Here is a 14,008-nt window from a genome sequence, read left to right as displayed (position 1 = left end):
GTGGGCCTCTGAGGCGATATGTCAAAAATGGGTTTGGTTCGTAGTACTGACAGACAGAGCAAATTCTGTGAGCAGTTTCAATGTGGTGTTTAACAGTCAGGTCGTTAATATAAATGACATTTTTAAAAGCCTATTTTAATTCTGACCGTCCTTTAATACAGCAGCCATGGTCGTATACACACTACCTGTTTTTCTGGGTCTGCGACATTCACATTTGTTAGGACATCCAAATATAGAAACTGGAGAGAGAAGCATCATGCTGATTTGCAGTTTTAGGCAACCAGAAATTACATAGAACACTCTGTATTTTTTAATACGCACCGCCACAAAGTATATGGTAGGCTAGTGTCTTTGATAACTGTCTCCATGCCTGATCGCTTCCCGTCTCTAGCAGATAGGAAACTGTTTAATTTAAGCAGCAGAGAGACATCGCTTTCATTCTTCCGTTTTGTGTAAGAAATGTGTCTTCAGAAGGTTGCTACCAACCAGGACAGTGGAGCAAAATACATTATGTATGAGATCCTGACTCCATTGGTTACAGTTCTTTATGTTTATCTATTTGTTTGTTTCTGTGTGTGGCCGAGTGCCCATATTCTTTGTATTTATGAACTCTCCTGACATCATGTGTTATGCTTTTAGCGTGCGTTTTGACTGTTCTTTGCCTCTCAAGTGAGATTTAGAACTGGAGAGACAGTTTATACAGTATATTTCCTTCATATCTAATGGACTGTACCTGTCTTCAACCTGTCTGTTCTGTTGTCCGTCTGTAGGCAAGTTCCACCTGGCCTCTAAGATGGGCCGTATTGAGAAGAGTGTGGAGGCCCACAAAGGAGCTGTATTAGCCGGGAGATGGAACTACGACGGGACCGCTCTCATCACAGGTGAGGGGGACACAGGGTAATAAACACACACAAGAGAATGTAATACGCTGCTCAGTAACACGTTTGTTATAACTGCCGTAGGTTGTAACTCAGATTGTTGATGTTGTTTCCTCAGCTGGGGAGGACGGACAGATCAAGATCTGGTCTAAGAGTGGCATGCTGAGGTCTACCTTGGCCCAGCAAGGTAAAATGTTTCAAACTATTCTTTCAACCACTCAGCTCAGCACTTACTGTATTTGAAAATGAATTTGCGCAGCAGACTCGCAGTGCATAGCCACACTTTGTGTATTTGAAAATGAATTTGCGCAGCAGACTCGCAGTGCATAGCCACACTTTGTGTATTTGAAAATGAATTTGCGCAGCAGACTCGCAGTGCATAGCCACACTTTGTTTTGAAACAAATGCAGCCACCAATATTGTCCCTTTTTAACAATTTTCTGTTTTGTCAGCATGGGGCCCTGTAGTTTTTGTGATGCAGTTGCTCCACGGTGTAGTGACAACATTGCACTCTCTCTGTGTGAAGAGGTGTATGTGAGTGTGTGTGTGTGTGTGCTGTAGTCTTCCAGCCCAGTGTTGTCAGCATGCTTCTGTTAGACTGGCGCTTAGCTGAACTGATCAAGTGTGCTCGCATACTCCCTTAAAAGACCTTCGCTTGAAAAACTACAAAATTCGGCAATAGTTCTGTTAGTCCTTCTTGAGATGTCATAGCCAGTGTACACATCCTCAAGAAATCTGTAATTCATTTTTATGTGCAGTACCAGTCAAAAGTTTGGACACACCTACTCATTCCAGGGTTTTTCTTTATTTTACTATTTTCTACATTGTAGAATAATAGTGAAGACATAAACTATGAAATAACACATATGGAATCATGTAGTAACCAAAATAATGTTAAACAAATCAAAATACATGTGGGAACTCCGTCACTGTTGGAAAAGCATTCCAGGTGAAGCTGGTTGAGAGAATGCCAAGAGTGTGCAAAGCTGTCATCAAGGCAAAGGGTGGCTACTTTGAAGAATCTCAAAAACAAAATGTATTTTGATTTAAGACTTTTTTTTGGTTACTACATGATTCCATATGTGTTATTTCATAGTTTTGATGTCTTCATTATTATTCTACAATGTAGAAAATAGTCAAAATAAAGAAAAACCGTTGAATGAGTAGGTGTGTCCAAACTTTTGACTGGTACTGTATATGCCAAGAAGAACAATTTTACATCTAACTAAGATGTTTGTGGCAGTATATCTCAAGTGAAACAATGTGCATGAAAATGAGTCGTCTCTCGTTGAATGACAACAAACATATAATTGAATAATCCCTACTGTTGACCAATCATCAACGAAGGGGTGTGGACTTCGGCTACCGACTTCGGCTTGACTCGAGGAAAAAAAAATTCACTACCCATGTGTGAATGAGGATGCACTGTGTTAATCATAGGGGGTGAGTGTGTCAGCCTGGTGCTTTTTCAAGCCGCCTGTAGGTCTCTCTCGCACTCTGTGCCCAGGCAGAGGACCTGCTGGGGCCGGGCCAGGGACAGTTGTAATGAGGTCAAACCCATGAACACAGCCACGTGAGTTACAGAGAGAGAGAGACGGCGCTAGCGGAAATTTTGTAAACATAAGGCAACACACAGCCACCAATTAAAGTCTCACACACAGACCGCTGTGTTCATTAAGGCCCCTTCTGCTTTTTAGGGCACCTCACTGGATGAGAGCGAGAGAGCGGTATGTAGAGAGAGAGCGAAAGGGATTTGATGAAAAGAGAAATGCTTGTCACAGAGCGGTACAATACTGTTCATGTGTATTCTCTGTGCCGTGTCACAAAAGTTTCTCCACTTTTGGTGGAGCTTTTGGTTGAGGACAAGTGGCATGATGCACTGCCATTATACAGCTCTGAGAATGGTGGTTATGTAGTAACCTAGATAATGTCGTCACAGTACATATAGAAAGACTAGTGCAGTTTGAAGCTCTACAGGATATGCCTCATGTTCTGACAATTTTTAGGCTTTCACATTTACTTCCACAGTTGGGATTTGTGTGTGTGTACAGTGTCTTTACAGTGTGTGTGCGTACAGTGTGTCTGTCTGTGTGTATTTAAAACTGCTGTAAACGATGCCGGTGCGACGATCTGAAAGATGGCCTTTGTGTTAATAGTGTTTAGTCCAGCCAGATGATTTAAGATGACAGCCATGGAGGATTTAAGATGACAATCTGGCAGACAGAGAGAAGTGTGTGTGTGTGTGTGTTGAACTATTAGGGTGTAATGCTGCTGGATACAGTTGAAAATGCAGCCAATGCTCCAGTTCCATTTTTATTAAAGGCACCGTAAAGTTTCAAAGGTTTATTGGAGTGGAGTTTTATTAAAATCCATTAAAAAAAACTCCTAATGATCCATTTCTCTAACCAGTACTCGCATACAGATGGTTTACTTATTAATTGATTCATTGTGCCATTTTGAAATATCTTCTCAGAAGTGGCCCCCAAGAAATGTTGCCGTTGATGGTAAAACGTGGCCATCCGGATGACATGGATGCATTCTCCTGAATGAATGGGCTCTTTGCTTCCATAGAAAACTGGGCAGAGGCAGGAGCAGTTTCGCCACACGATGCACATTCTCCCTCAGTCCTCTATTTAATGTGTCTGTCTGTGTTGTTGTGAACCATGGCATTGACTGGACAGGCTTGAGAGGGAGTGAGCTGCACAGCCGCTGTTGCACGTACAGATTTGTAGAGCGCATGGAGGAACTGGTGGTGTCTCCTAACAGGTGTGGACACATCATCCACACTGCAGATGCATCTGTGCAGGTGCTGCGCCCCCTTATGCACACACACACTGCAGGACTCACGGGTACAGCTGGGGGCCGTTGTTGTGAGTCTTGAGTGAGATGATGTAACCGTGTCCCATTTGTGTGGGGGAGGAAGAGCGAGGGAGGAGAGGACGTGTGTAGAAGATGAGGAGGGGGGCAGAGGGAACTCGTCTCAGCCGTCTCTCATTGTCAGCCCGCGATCATGTGACCTCTTGGCATTTGAGAAACCACAAGCAGGGTTAAATGTCAGCCTGCCTCTTTCTCACTCACTCACACACACACACACACACACACACACACACACACGGTTTAGGCAGGTTTCTCTTAACGCTCAGCTGTCTTGGTGTGATACACAGCCAGATCTGCAGGATTCCAGCAAGCTTTGCACGCAAAACCCCATTCCTACAGGCTGTACGAGGTGAGCCTTAAGAGTAAATATGACACTGCTGTGGTGTGGAGATTAGAAATGCAATCTCCTCCAGCTGCAGCAGTGTCTCTGTGTTTGTAAGGAACACCAAGCACTTCTCCCTCTTTGATAAGGACTGCCTCGAGGTAAACTGTGTGATAGCTAGTCAATGCTCTGATGAAACCAGAGTCAACTAACTAGTGGATCTTCTACTGACAGAATTACTTTATTATATGTCACGCTGTCTGAGAAGGAGATGCAACTGTGAAATGGCCTTAAACAAGTTCCAGTTGTCATAATTTTCTGATGTTAATGGATGTGTTATGAAAATAGTATTATAAAAGTTATTGTTTAAGCACATGGACATTGTTAAGCAGTGTGATTCCTCACCTCCTGCTGTGTGTGTGTCTCTCTCTCTCTCTCTCTCTCTCTCTCTCTCTCTTTCTCAGGGTCTCCTGTGTACTCGGTGGCCTGGGGCCCGGACTCTGATAGGATCCTGTACACGTCAGGCAGACTGCTGATAATCAAGCCCCTGCAACCTAGTGCCAAGCTCCTACAGGTACTCTCTCTCTGTGTGTGTGTGTGTGTGTGTGTGTGTGTGTGTGTGTGTGTGTGTGTGTGTGTGTGTGTGTGTGTGTGTGTGTGTGTGTGGGGCTTGAAGACCTCGCACTCCAGTGAGTATTCTTCTTGTTCATGTACATTTGTTTATTGTTTTTGGCACTGAATTGTGCCTGGGACCCTGAGTAAACACCAGAGGGTTTAGTGTGCACCCCCCTCCCCCCACCTCTTCCCTCCCTCTGAGCAGAGCAACAGCTGGCAGTATATGGAGAAACCCCCTGCACAACTCTGTGAGCCCTACAACCCCCCCCCCCAAACCCCCTCACCCCATCCCCCTGCTCCCTTTGGGGAGAGACAGAGTCGTGGGAGAGAAAGTGGTTTGGGGAGGCGGGGCGGTGTGGGGGGTGGGGGGGGGGGGGTGGAGATCAGGAGTTGTAGTGATAACCTTCACATGGCAGGAGGAGAAAGGAGACCATGACTGAGTTGACTCCTCCTCTCGTCCTCCTTTTATGGCACGTGCCTCTGGTTATTAGTTGGTCGATACATCTCATGAGTATTGACCTACAGTGCCTTCGGAAAGTATTCAGACCCTTTGACTTTTTCTACTTTTTGTTACGTTCTAATTCTAAAATGGATTAAATTTGGGCGTCTGGTTGCCTAGTGGTTAGAGCGTTGGGCCAGTTACTGAAAGGTTGCTGGATCGAATCCCCGAGCTGACAAGGTAAAATCTGTCGTTCTGCCCCTGGACAAGGCAGTTAACCCACTGTTTCTAGGCCGTCATTGTAAATAATATGGTTCTTAACTGACTTGCCTAGTTAAGTAAAGGTAACATTTTTTTTTTCTTTTCTCATCAATCTACACACAATACCCCATAATGACAAAGCAAAAACAGGTGTTTAGATTTTTTTGAAAATTTATTTAAAAAGAAATTCACATTTACATAAGTCTTCAGACCCTTTACTCAGTACTTTGTTGAAGCACCTTTGGCAACGATTACAGCTTCGAGTCTTCTTGGGTATGACGCTACAAGCTTGGCACACCTGTATTTGTGGAGTTTCTCACATTCTTCTCTGCAGATCCTCTCAAGCTCTTGTCAGGTTGGATGGGGAGCGTCGCTGCACAGCTTTTATCAGGTCTCTCCAGAGATGTTCAGAGACTTGTCCCGAAGTCACTCTTGCGTTGTCTTGGCTGTGTGCTTAGGGTCGTTGTACTGTTGGAAGGTGAACCTTCGCCCCAGTCTGAGCAGATTTTCTTCAAGAATCTCTCTGTACTTTGCTCTGTTCATCTTTCCCTCTATCCTGACTAGTCTCTTAGTCCTTGCCGCTGAAAAACATCCCCTCAGCATGATGCTGTCACCACCATGTTTCACCGTAGGGATGGTGCCAGGTTTCCTCCAGACGTGACGCTTGGCATTCAGGCCAAAGAGTTCAATTTTGTTTTCATCAGACCAGAGAATCTTGTTTCTCATGGTCTGAGAGTCCTTGAGGTGCCTTTTGGCAAACTCCAAGCGGGCTGTCATGTTCCTTTTACTGAGGAGTGGCTTCCGTCTGGCCACTCTACCATAAAGGCCTGATTGGTGGAGTGATGCAGCGATGGTTATCCTTCTAGAAGATTCTCCCATCTCCACAGAGGAACTCTGGAACTCTGTCAGAGTGACCATTGTGTTCCTGGTCACCTCCCTGACCAAGGCCCTTCTCCCCCGATTGCTCAGTTTGGCTGGGCAGCCAGCTCTAGGAAGAGTCTTGGTGGTTCCAAACTTCTTCCATTTAAGAATAATGAAGAACTTCAATGCTGCAGACATTTTTTTGGTACCCTTCCCCAGGTCTGTGCCTCGACACAATCCTGTCTTGGAGCTCTACGGACAATTCCTTCGACCTCATGGCTTTGTTTTTGATCTGACATGCACTGTCAACTGTGGGACCTTATATAGACAGGTGTGTGCCTTTCCAAATCATGTCCAATCAATTGAATGTACCACAGGAGGACTCCAATCAAGTTGTAGAAACATCTCAAGGATGATCAATGGAAACAGGATGCACCTGAGCTCAATTTCGAGTCTCATTGCAAAGGATCTGAATACTTGTGTAAATAAAGTATTTCTGTTTTTTAGTTTTAATACATTTGCAAAAATGACAACCTGTTTTCTCTTTGCCATTATGGGGTACTGTGTAGATGGAGGGGGGGAAATGATTTAATCAATTTTAGAATAAGGCTGTAGCGTAACAATGTCAGGTCTGAATGCACTGTGTGACTGTCCAACCTCTCCTTACTTTTTTGAAGGGGAAACTATTCTGACGATTTTTCCCAGTCCCATTCAGTATGCTGAACAATAAGCAGCACATCAGGATGTGTCAGTAAGTCACTTGGTGAACGCTGGGGTGTGTGAGTTAGTGTGTGTGTGTATTACAGAGATGTAATGGGGTCTCTGACGGGGTCGTGTGTGTGATCTCGCACCCGTGGCGACCTGTGAAGGCTCTGCCCTGTTTCCAATTAGAGCCAAGTCCAAGCTTTTACATTAACACAGAGCAGACTGGGAGGCTGTCAGAGAGAGCACCTCGCTCGACCTATAGCTCTCTCTCTCTCTCTTCTTGTCTACTAGGCTCCTTCTGATAAGAACGCTCTCCTCCCTGTATCTGCTTTGTCTTGTCTCCCTGCAGACTTCTCCCGCTTGTCCTTGACAAAAAAACCTGAGTCATATTAGCCTTCAGCCCAGCGTGTAGTATATCGATATGGACCTGCACCCCCCCTCTTTCCTTTCCTCTCTTTCCTTCCCTGGGACTGGTTAACTGAGGTGTGATCCTGAATGTATTGGTTGGGTATGGAGAATATCACTGCTCTCGCATAAACATCTGCTCTTTCTCTGCTCCCTCATCTCTTCCTTGTCCCTCGCTCCCTTTCTCTCCCCAGTGGAAGGCCCATGATGGGATCATTCTGAAGGTGGACTGGAACTCTGTGAATGACCTGATACTGTCAAGTGGAGAGGACTGTAAATACAAGGTCAAGTGTGTCCCGTGATCCAAAAATGAACTGTGTTATAACGTGTGTATCATGCAGTCGCAATACTGTCTAATTGACCCTGTTCCTTCTCCCACCTCTCTCTCCTTCTCTCCCCCTCCTTCCCCCTCTCAGGTGTGGGACAGCTATGGTCGTCTGCTATACACGTCCTCGTCCCATGACTACCCTGTGACCTCGGTGTCCTGGTCTCCGGATGGGGAGGTGTTCGCCGTGGGCTCCTTCAACACCCTGCGCCTCTGTGACAAGACCGGGGTAAGGGCTCCCCTCACCCCACCACACGTCCACTGCCAACCCCTCACACACCTCTGTGCACTGTCACTGTGTGTGTTTCAGTGTGACAAACCTGGTTCTGTAAGAGGTCCTCCATCTCTTCCCTAGTGTGTGGAAGTAGATGGTGAATGCATGGTGTGAGTCTCTCTCTGTACACTTAGCTCATTAGTCTCTGTCACATGTCAGTATTAATATCTGGGGCTGATAGTGCTGTTGATGGTAAGTGGACTTGTAGTGAGCGAGTGATGGATAGCCTAGAGCGTTGGACTAGTAACCAGAAGGTTGCAAGATCGAATCCCCGAGCTGACAAGTTAAACATCTGTCGTTTTGCCCCTGAACAAGGCAACTAACCAACTGTTCCTAGGCCGTCATTGAAAATAACAATTTGTTCTTAACTGACTTGCCTAGTTAAATAAAGGTAAAAAATGTTGTTTTATTATTCTTCAACGTATGGCCAGAAACAATATATCTTAGCTGGATTCCTTGTTTAGTTAGAATAGAAATGTCAGTGTATTGCTCTATGAGACGTGGCCTAATGAAAACAAACAGCACAGGGCTCTGGTCCTCTGCACTGATCACCACTCATTTCATGCTACATTTTGATCTAATTAGAATCAAATGGCATTTTTTTTGCACCAAAACAAAGGGTCTGGAGAGAGACTCTGAGCCAACGCAGATGTCTACACAACACCGAGGTTATGGAAGAGGTTGTGTGTGTGCGCTTGTAAACACTGTGTATTTTAGTTTGTGCATGCATGTGTGTATTCAAGGGTATTAGCTTTCACTTGTCTAGTTGTTACAGATCAGTGTGGATGAAGGAAAGTAGATGTGGAGAGGAAGGAAGCCATCTTGTTCTTCTGAGTTGAACCCTCAGTAGGACGCTATTCCATTCAAGCCTGTTACTAGCGTTTAGGGATTACGAGTCAGAAAAAAGATAGTGCTTATTACTGTACTCTTGCTGCTATCTTCTTTTCACACTGTAAATATTGCTTTATTTTTTTATTGAGTACACAAATCCAATAAGATTATTTGGACTAGTGAGACCACAAACTCTTTGAGCGGGTGTAATTGTGTCGCATAATGAACCTAAATCACCTTTCTTCACAATGACAATAATGTCTCTGTGTTGTGAGTTTGTTTACGTTGTGGGTCTGTCCCATTGTTTGTCATTGCGCCACTCTGTCTTGTGGTGGGTTTGACTGTGGCGCTCTCTCTCTTTCTGATGACGCGTAGAGTAACTCTAACTGGAGTAAGGGTCTGTTTGCCTTCACCTCCTCCCAGGCCACAGAGGGAGAGTGTGGTGTATACTGTAGCCCGGCCCTGGACCGCCGTGGGAGGGTTGCTCAACACCAGGGAGAAGAAGACCGAGGAAGAAGAGAAACAAAGAGAGAGAGAAGGCCACTCAAAAGTCACTTCATAACTGCTCCTTGATAAGTTGATGAATCTGATCCCGTGTTCTGTCGGCCCAGCGGCCCTTGCTTTCAGTCTCCTTCACATTTGGTGTGTAGGCTGTGTTCCAGTACGTGCAGGGTAACTGTTGCATCCCTGCCTGTATCTGGGCTGTAGTTGGGCTGCGGTGCAGAAGGAGTTAAGCACAGTGAGGAATCTTTGCTGTTACTACCGTGACTAATGGGCAGGAGTTTCATTCTGTATCTGGTACAATGAAACCTTGCACTTTACAGAGCGCTGCCTCAGCAGGAACGGCCAAGCACGTTTAACCCCTAACCTCCAGCAGGACTTCTCTCCTCCTCTCTATCTATCTCTCTGTCACCTTTTCTTTTTTTCTTTCTCTCTATCTCGCTCTCTTTCACTCTCTCTATCCCTCCATGGGACAGATGAAGTGCATTACCCTCCTCATTATCACAGTGCTGGGAGGAGGGGGGATACCCCATTACACGCACACACACAGATACTGAGGCACACATTAACAAAGATGCACAGATACAGACACACACATGTTGGGGCTAGTCTCAACGTCAGCCCAGGACTGAACTTGATCAATTTTTCTCATGTTTTTTTATTTTTATGGATAGTTGATTATCTTGATATATGTCTCTCTATTGACTTGAATAAGGGAGCAACTGTTAGGGTCTTGTCCCCAGCCCCTCTCCTCTTTAGGCATGGCAGATCTTAGATTCTCTATTAAGCACAAAGCAGTACACTGTCACTTTTTTTTACTGGATTTGAGCACAAGAAGTGAGTGTGTGTGTGCCTGCGTGTGTGTGTGTGCCTGCGTGTGTGTGTGTGTGACTGCGTGTGTGTGTGTGTGACTGCGTGTGTGTGTGTGCCTGCGTGTGTGTGTGTGCCTGCGTGTGTGTGTGTGCCTGCGTGTGTGTGTGCCTGCGTGTGTGTGTGCCTGCGTGCGTGCATGCACTCCAATGGGCCTGCGAGACAACAGTCTATTTACGAGGCACTGCAGCTGGTGTCTAGCGTCTGGACTCTGTCACGATCCCTGACACTGTGACACTCACTAACAAGTGTGACTCATTGTGCCCTCTCTCCTTCCCTCTCTGTCTTTCTCTTGCCTTCCCTTCCCACCCCCCCTTTCTCAAATCAAATCAAATGTATTAATATAGTCCTTCGTACATCAGCTGATATCTCAAAGTGCTGTACAGAAACCCAGCCTAAAACCCCAAACAGCAAGCAATGCAGGTGTAAAAGCACGGTGGCTAGGAAAAACTCCCTAGAAAGGCCAAAACCTAGGAAGAAACCTAGAGAGGAACCAGGCTATGTGGGGTGGCCAGTCCTCTTCTGGCTGTGCCGGGTGGAGATTATAACAGAACATGGCCAAGATGTTCAAATTTCTCTCTCTCTCTTCCCCTTTCTCTCTCTCTTCCCCTTTCTCTCTCTCTCCCCCTTTCTCTCTCATCTGCAGATCAGTACACAGACACTATCATAGACCCTGTTAGTGTGTGTGTGTGTTAGACTAATTTGTCAGAATAACAAATACAGTCTGATGATGACGCTCCTGTGGATGCTATGACATCACGGTAAGATGGTAGATTGTTTTTCTGTCTTCAACTTTCCTCTCTACCATGAATACCTCTGCAGACTCTTCCAGACAGAAACCCCCACTCCAGCTCACTGATAACCTAACGCACGCCAGACGCCGTGTTCTGTCCCATGTTGGGTCTTGTTTCAGGTCTTAATTGAAATGTTCAGAACAATCATTGGGCTATTAATACCTGCTGTTCCCAGGATGTGGTTGAGACTGAAGACGTGGCCCAGCTCTGGCCCAGTCCAGGAACCGAGAACCAGGAACCCTTCACTGCACTAATTAGCCAAAACCAATGTGCAATGGCTGTCCTGCTCCAGAAAGCCTGTACTCAATCAGGAGTGGCTGATGGCTTCTTAAAGCTGCTATTTGCCCATCTATTTGACCTCATCTGAAACAGCGCTATGACATGAAGTCAGAAATGTGTTCTAAATCTGTGCTGGGTTTCCTACCACCCGACACCACACACACACACACACACACACACACACACACACACACACACACACACACATTGGAAGTGGAAAGTCTGAGGCTCCCTCTCCACTCCCATAACATCTGCCTGCCCCACTCACACAGCCATAGGAGATAAGTCGTCATAAATTGTCAAATGTATAGCTGACAGTTGGAGCGTTGTTCTGAAGGGGAGGGGGTCATGATTTGGAGTATAATACCACTGGTATCTGGTGTAATGCAGATATTATTTTGCGCGACACGTAAAATGTCCCGAATCAATGCAATTGATGATTTAATGATTTATCGTCTCCAGCTGTGATTTTTCTGCCTGATACAATGTCAGTCTGTTGGCTCACATAGCTACACAGAAAATACGCCGTACAATGGGTTCTGATAGCGTTTGGAAACACTGTAGGAGCGTTTTTTAGTGTAACATGGTATGATGTGGAGAATCCTATGAGGTCAGTCTGGTCTGACCTGTGTCCCATTCTCTCTCTCTCTGTGTGTGTGTGTGTGTGTGTGTGTGTGTGTGTGTGTGTTTAATAGTCACATGTACAGGGTTGCAGGTGTGATTTACTGGGTACCGTGAACATCTTAGGCTCCAACATGCAGTACTAAGTGAAATACAATGATGTAAATGGTAATAAAACAATGTATAGAAGTATAAATAATACTACATACATCATAACTGTAGCAGTGATGAATGAAGACATATCTTTGGGGTGGAGGCAGAGTAAAGACTGTTGGGGGGTGGGGGAGTGTCCATAGAGGGAGCAGCATGACCATTGAAGGGGTGCGGGGAGTGAAGCAGCTTGATGGTCTGAGGGTAGAAAGTCTTGCTGTTTTTGCCATGATGCTCATGTACTGCCCACAACTGAGTAATTGAAATGGGGAGAGCAGGGCTTGGGTGGCTGGGAGTCCCTGATGATCTTCTTTGCCTTCCTGAGACACCTGGTGTTGTAGGTGAAGGCAGGCAGTGTGCACCCAATGGTGCGTTTGGCTGCATGTATCACCGTCTGAACAGCCTTGCCGTCTGTGGGGGTGAAGTTTCCGTACCAGGCAGCCTGACCGTATGCTCTCGATGGTGCTCCCGTAGGGCCCTCGGGACAGGCCAAATTTCTTCAACATCCTGAGGGTGAAGAGTCGCTGTCGTGCCTTCACCACGTTGTCCGTGTGGTTAGACCATTTCATCTTCTCTGAGATGTGTACGTCGAGGAATTTGATGTTCTTGACCGTCTCCACGGCGGCCCTGTTGATGAGGATGGGGGTGTCCAGCCTGGTTCCTCCTGATGTCCACAATCACAATATTTGTTTTGCTAACATTAAGGGGGAGGTTGTTTACCTGGCACCACGGTATCAGAGTGTCTCGTTGTTGTTGTTGTTGGTAATCAGACCTACTACTGTCGTCAGCGAACTTGATGAAGGAGTTGGAACTGTGTGAGGCCACGCAATCGTGGGTATACAGGGAATACAGGAGGGGACTAAGGATGCACCCTTGTGGGGCCCCCTTGTTGAGAATCAGTGTCAAGGAGGTAATGTTACGTACCGTCACAACCTGGGGGCGGCCCATCAGCAAGTCCAGGACCGAGTTACATAGGGAGACATTTAGACCCAGGGCTGTGAGCTTTGTATTGAGTTTATAGGGCACTATGTTATTGTAGGCCGAGCTGAAGTCGATGAACAGCATCCTCACATATGCATTCCTTTTGTCCAGGTGGGTAAGGGCAGTGTGCAGTGCAATTGCGTCGTCCGTGGATCTGTCAGGGAGGTAGATTTGACTAGCCTCTCAAAGCACTTCATGTTGACGGAAATGAGTGCTACTGGTTGGTAGTCGTTCAGTTTCTTTCCCCAGGTGGGCATAGCAACCGGAGCTAGGGAGAGGTTGAAAATGTCAGAGAACATAACAGCCAACTGGTCTGCACATGCTCTGAGGGCACAGCTAGGGATTCTGTCTGGGCCGCCAGCCTTGAGGGTTAACACGTTTGAATGACTTACATGTGTAGCCCACGTTGTCATTGGGGGCTCTCTTCGGCAGCTCAGTGTCATTGTGCTCAAATCGTGACTAAAAGGTGTTTAACTCCTCCGGTAGGTTGGCGTTGGTGATGTGGCTGGCTTTTCTTCTCGTAATCCGTGATAGTTAGGAGCCTCTGCCACATTCGCCTTGTGTCCAACCCGCTGAATTGCTCCTCCACTTTGTCACTTTACATGTTTAGGTCGTATTTGTACTGTTTAACCATATTTTTTCCCCCAGTCACCTTGCCCTGTTTATAAGCAGCATCTCTCTTTTTCAGTTTTGATACAAGGCTGCTATCAATCCACGTCTTTTGATTCCTCATTTCCACCCCTGGGTCGCTCTCTTTTCTCTTGTCTATTTGCCATGGCCTCTGTCTTTCTCCTAACTGACTTTTTATCCCACCACTCATATTTCCTCAGTTGTATCTTGTCCTTGTTTCTCTCTAGGGAACGTACTGTATGTGACTTTAGGTTCCCTGTGAGGTCCCTTCACTTAGACTTTAAGGCTGGGATCAGTGTGTCTCCCTTCCGTTCTATAAAGTATCAGTTTCTATTCTCCAGGCTGTACCACTCCAGTGTGCCCTGCTTGGCTGCCAGCCTCTGGCCAAC

The 14,008-nt window shown here is 46.1% G+C and overlaps 1 protein-coding gene across 3 annotated transcripts in view; it reads left to right on the top strand.

The window, feature by feature from the left end:
* ift80 (intraflagellar transport 80 homolog (Chlamydomonas)) overlaps positions 1–14,008 on the top strand; it is a 66,801-nt gene that overhangs the window by 6,037 nt on the left and 46,756 nt on the right. For all 3 annotated transcript variants that reach the window (XM_036965870.1, XM_021587742.2, XM_036965871.1), the window contains exons 4-8: positions 771–881; positions 997–1,065; positions 4,542–4,651; positions 7,558–7,647; positions 7,780–7,917. In XM_036965870.1, coding sequence (XP_036821765.1) covers positions 771–881; positions 997–1,065; positions 4,542–4,651; positions 7,558–7,647; positions 7,780–7,917 — 518 coding nt within the window. The remainder of the gene's footprint in view (positions 1–770; positions 882–996; positions 1,066–4,541; positions 4,652–7,557; positions 7,648–7,779; positions 7,918–14,008) is intronic.

This window comes from Oncorhynchus mykiss, chromosome 27 (genome assembly GCF_013265735.2).
Source record: "Oncorhynchus mykiss isolate Arlee chromosome 27, USDA_OmykA_1.1, whole genome shotgun sequence".
NCBI lineage: Eukaryota > Metazoa > Chordata > Actinopteri > Salmoniformes > Salmonidae > Oncorhynchus > Oncorhynchus mykiss.
This window is presented reverse-complemented; position numbering and strand designations above follow the sequence as displayed.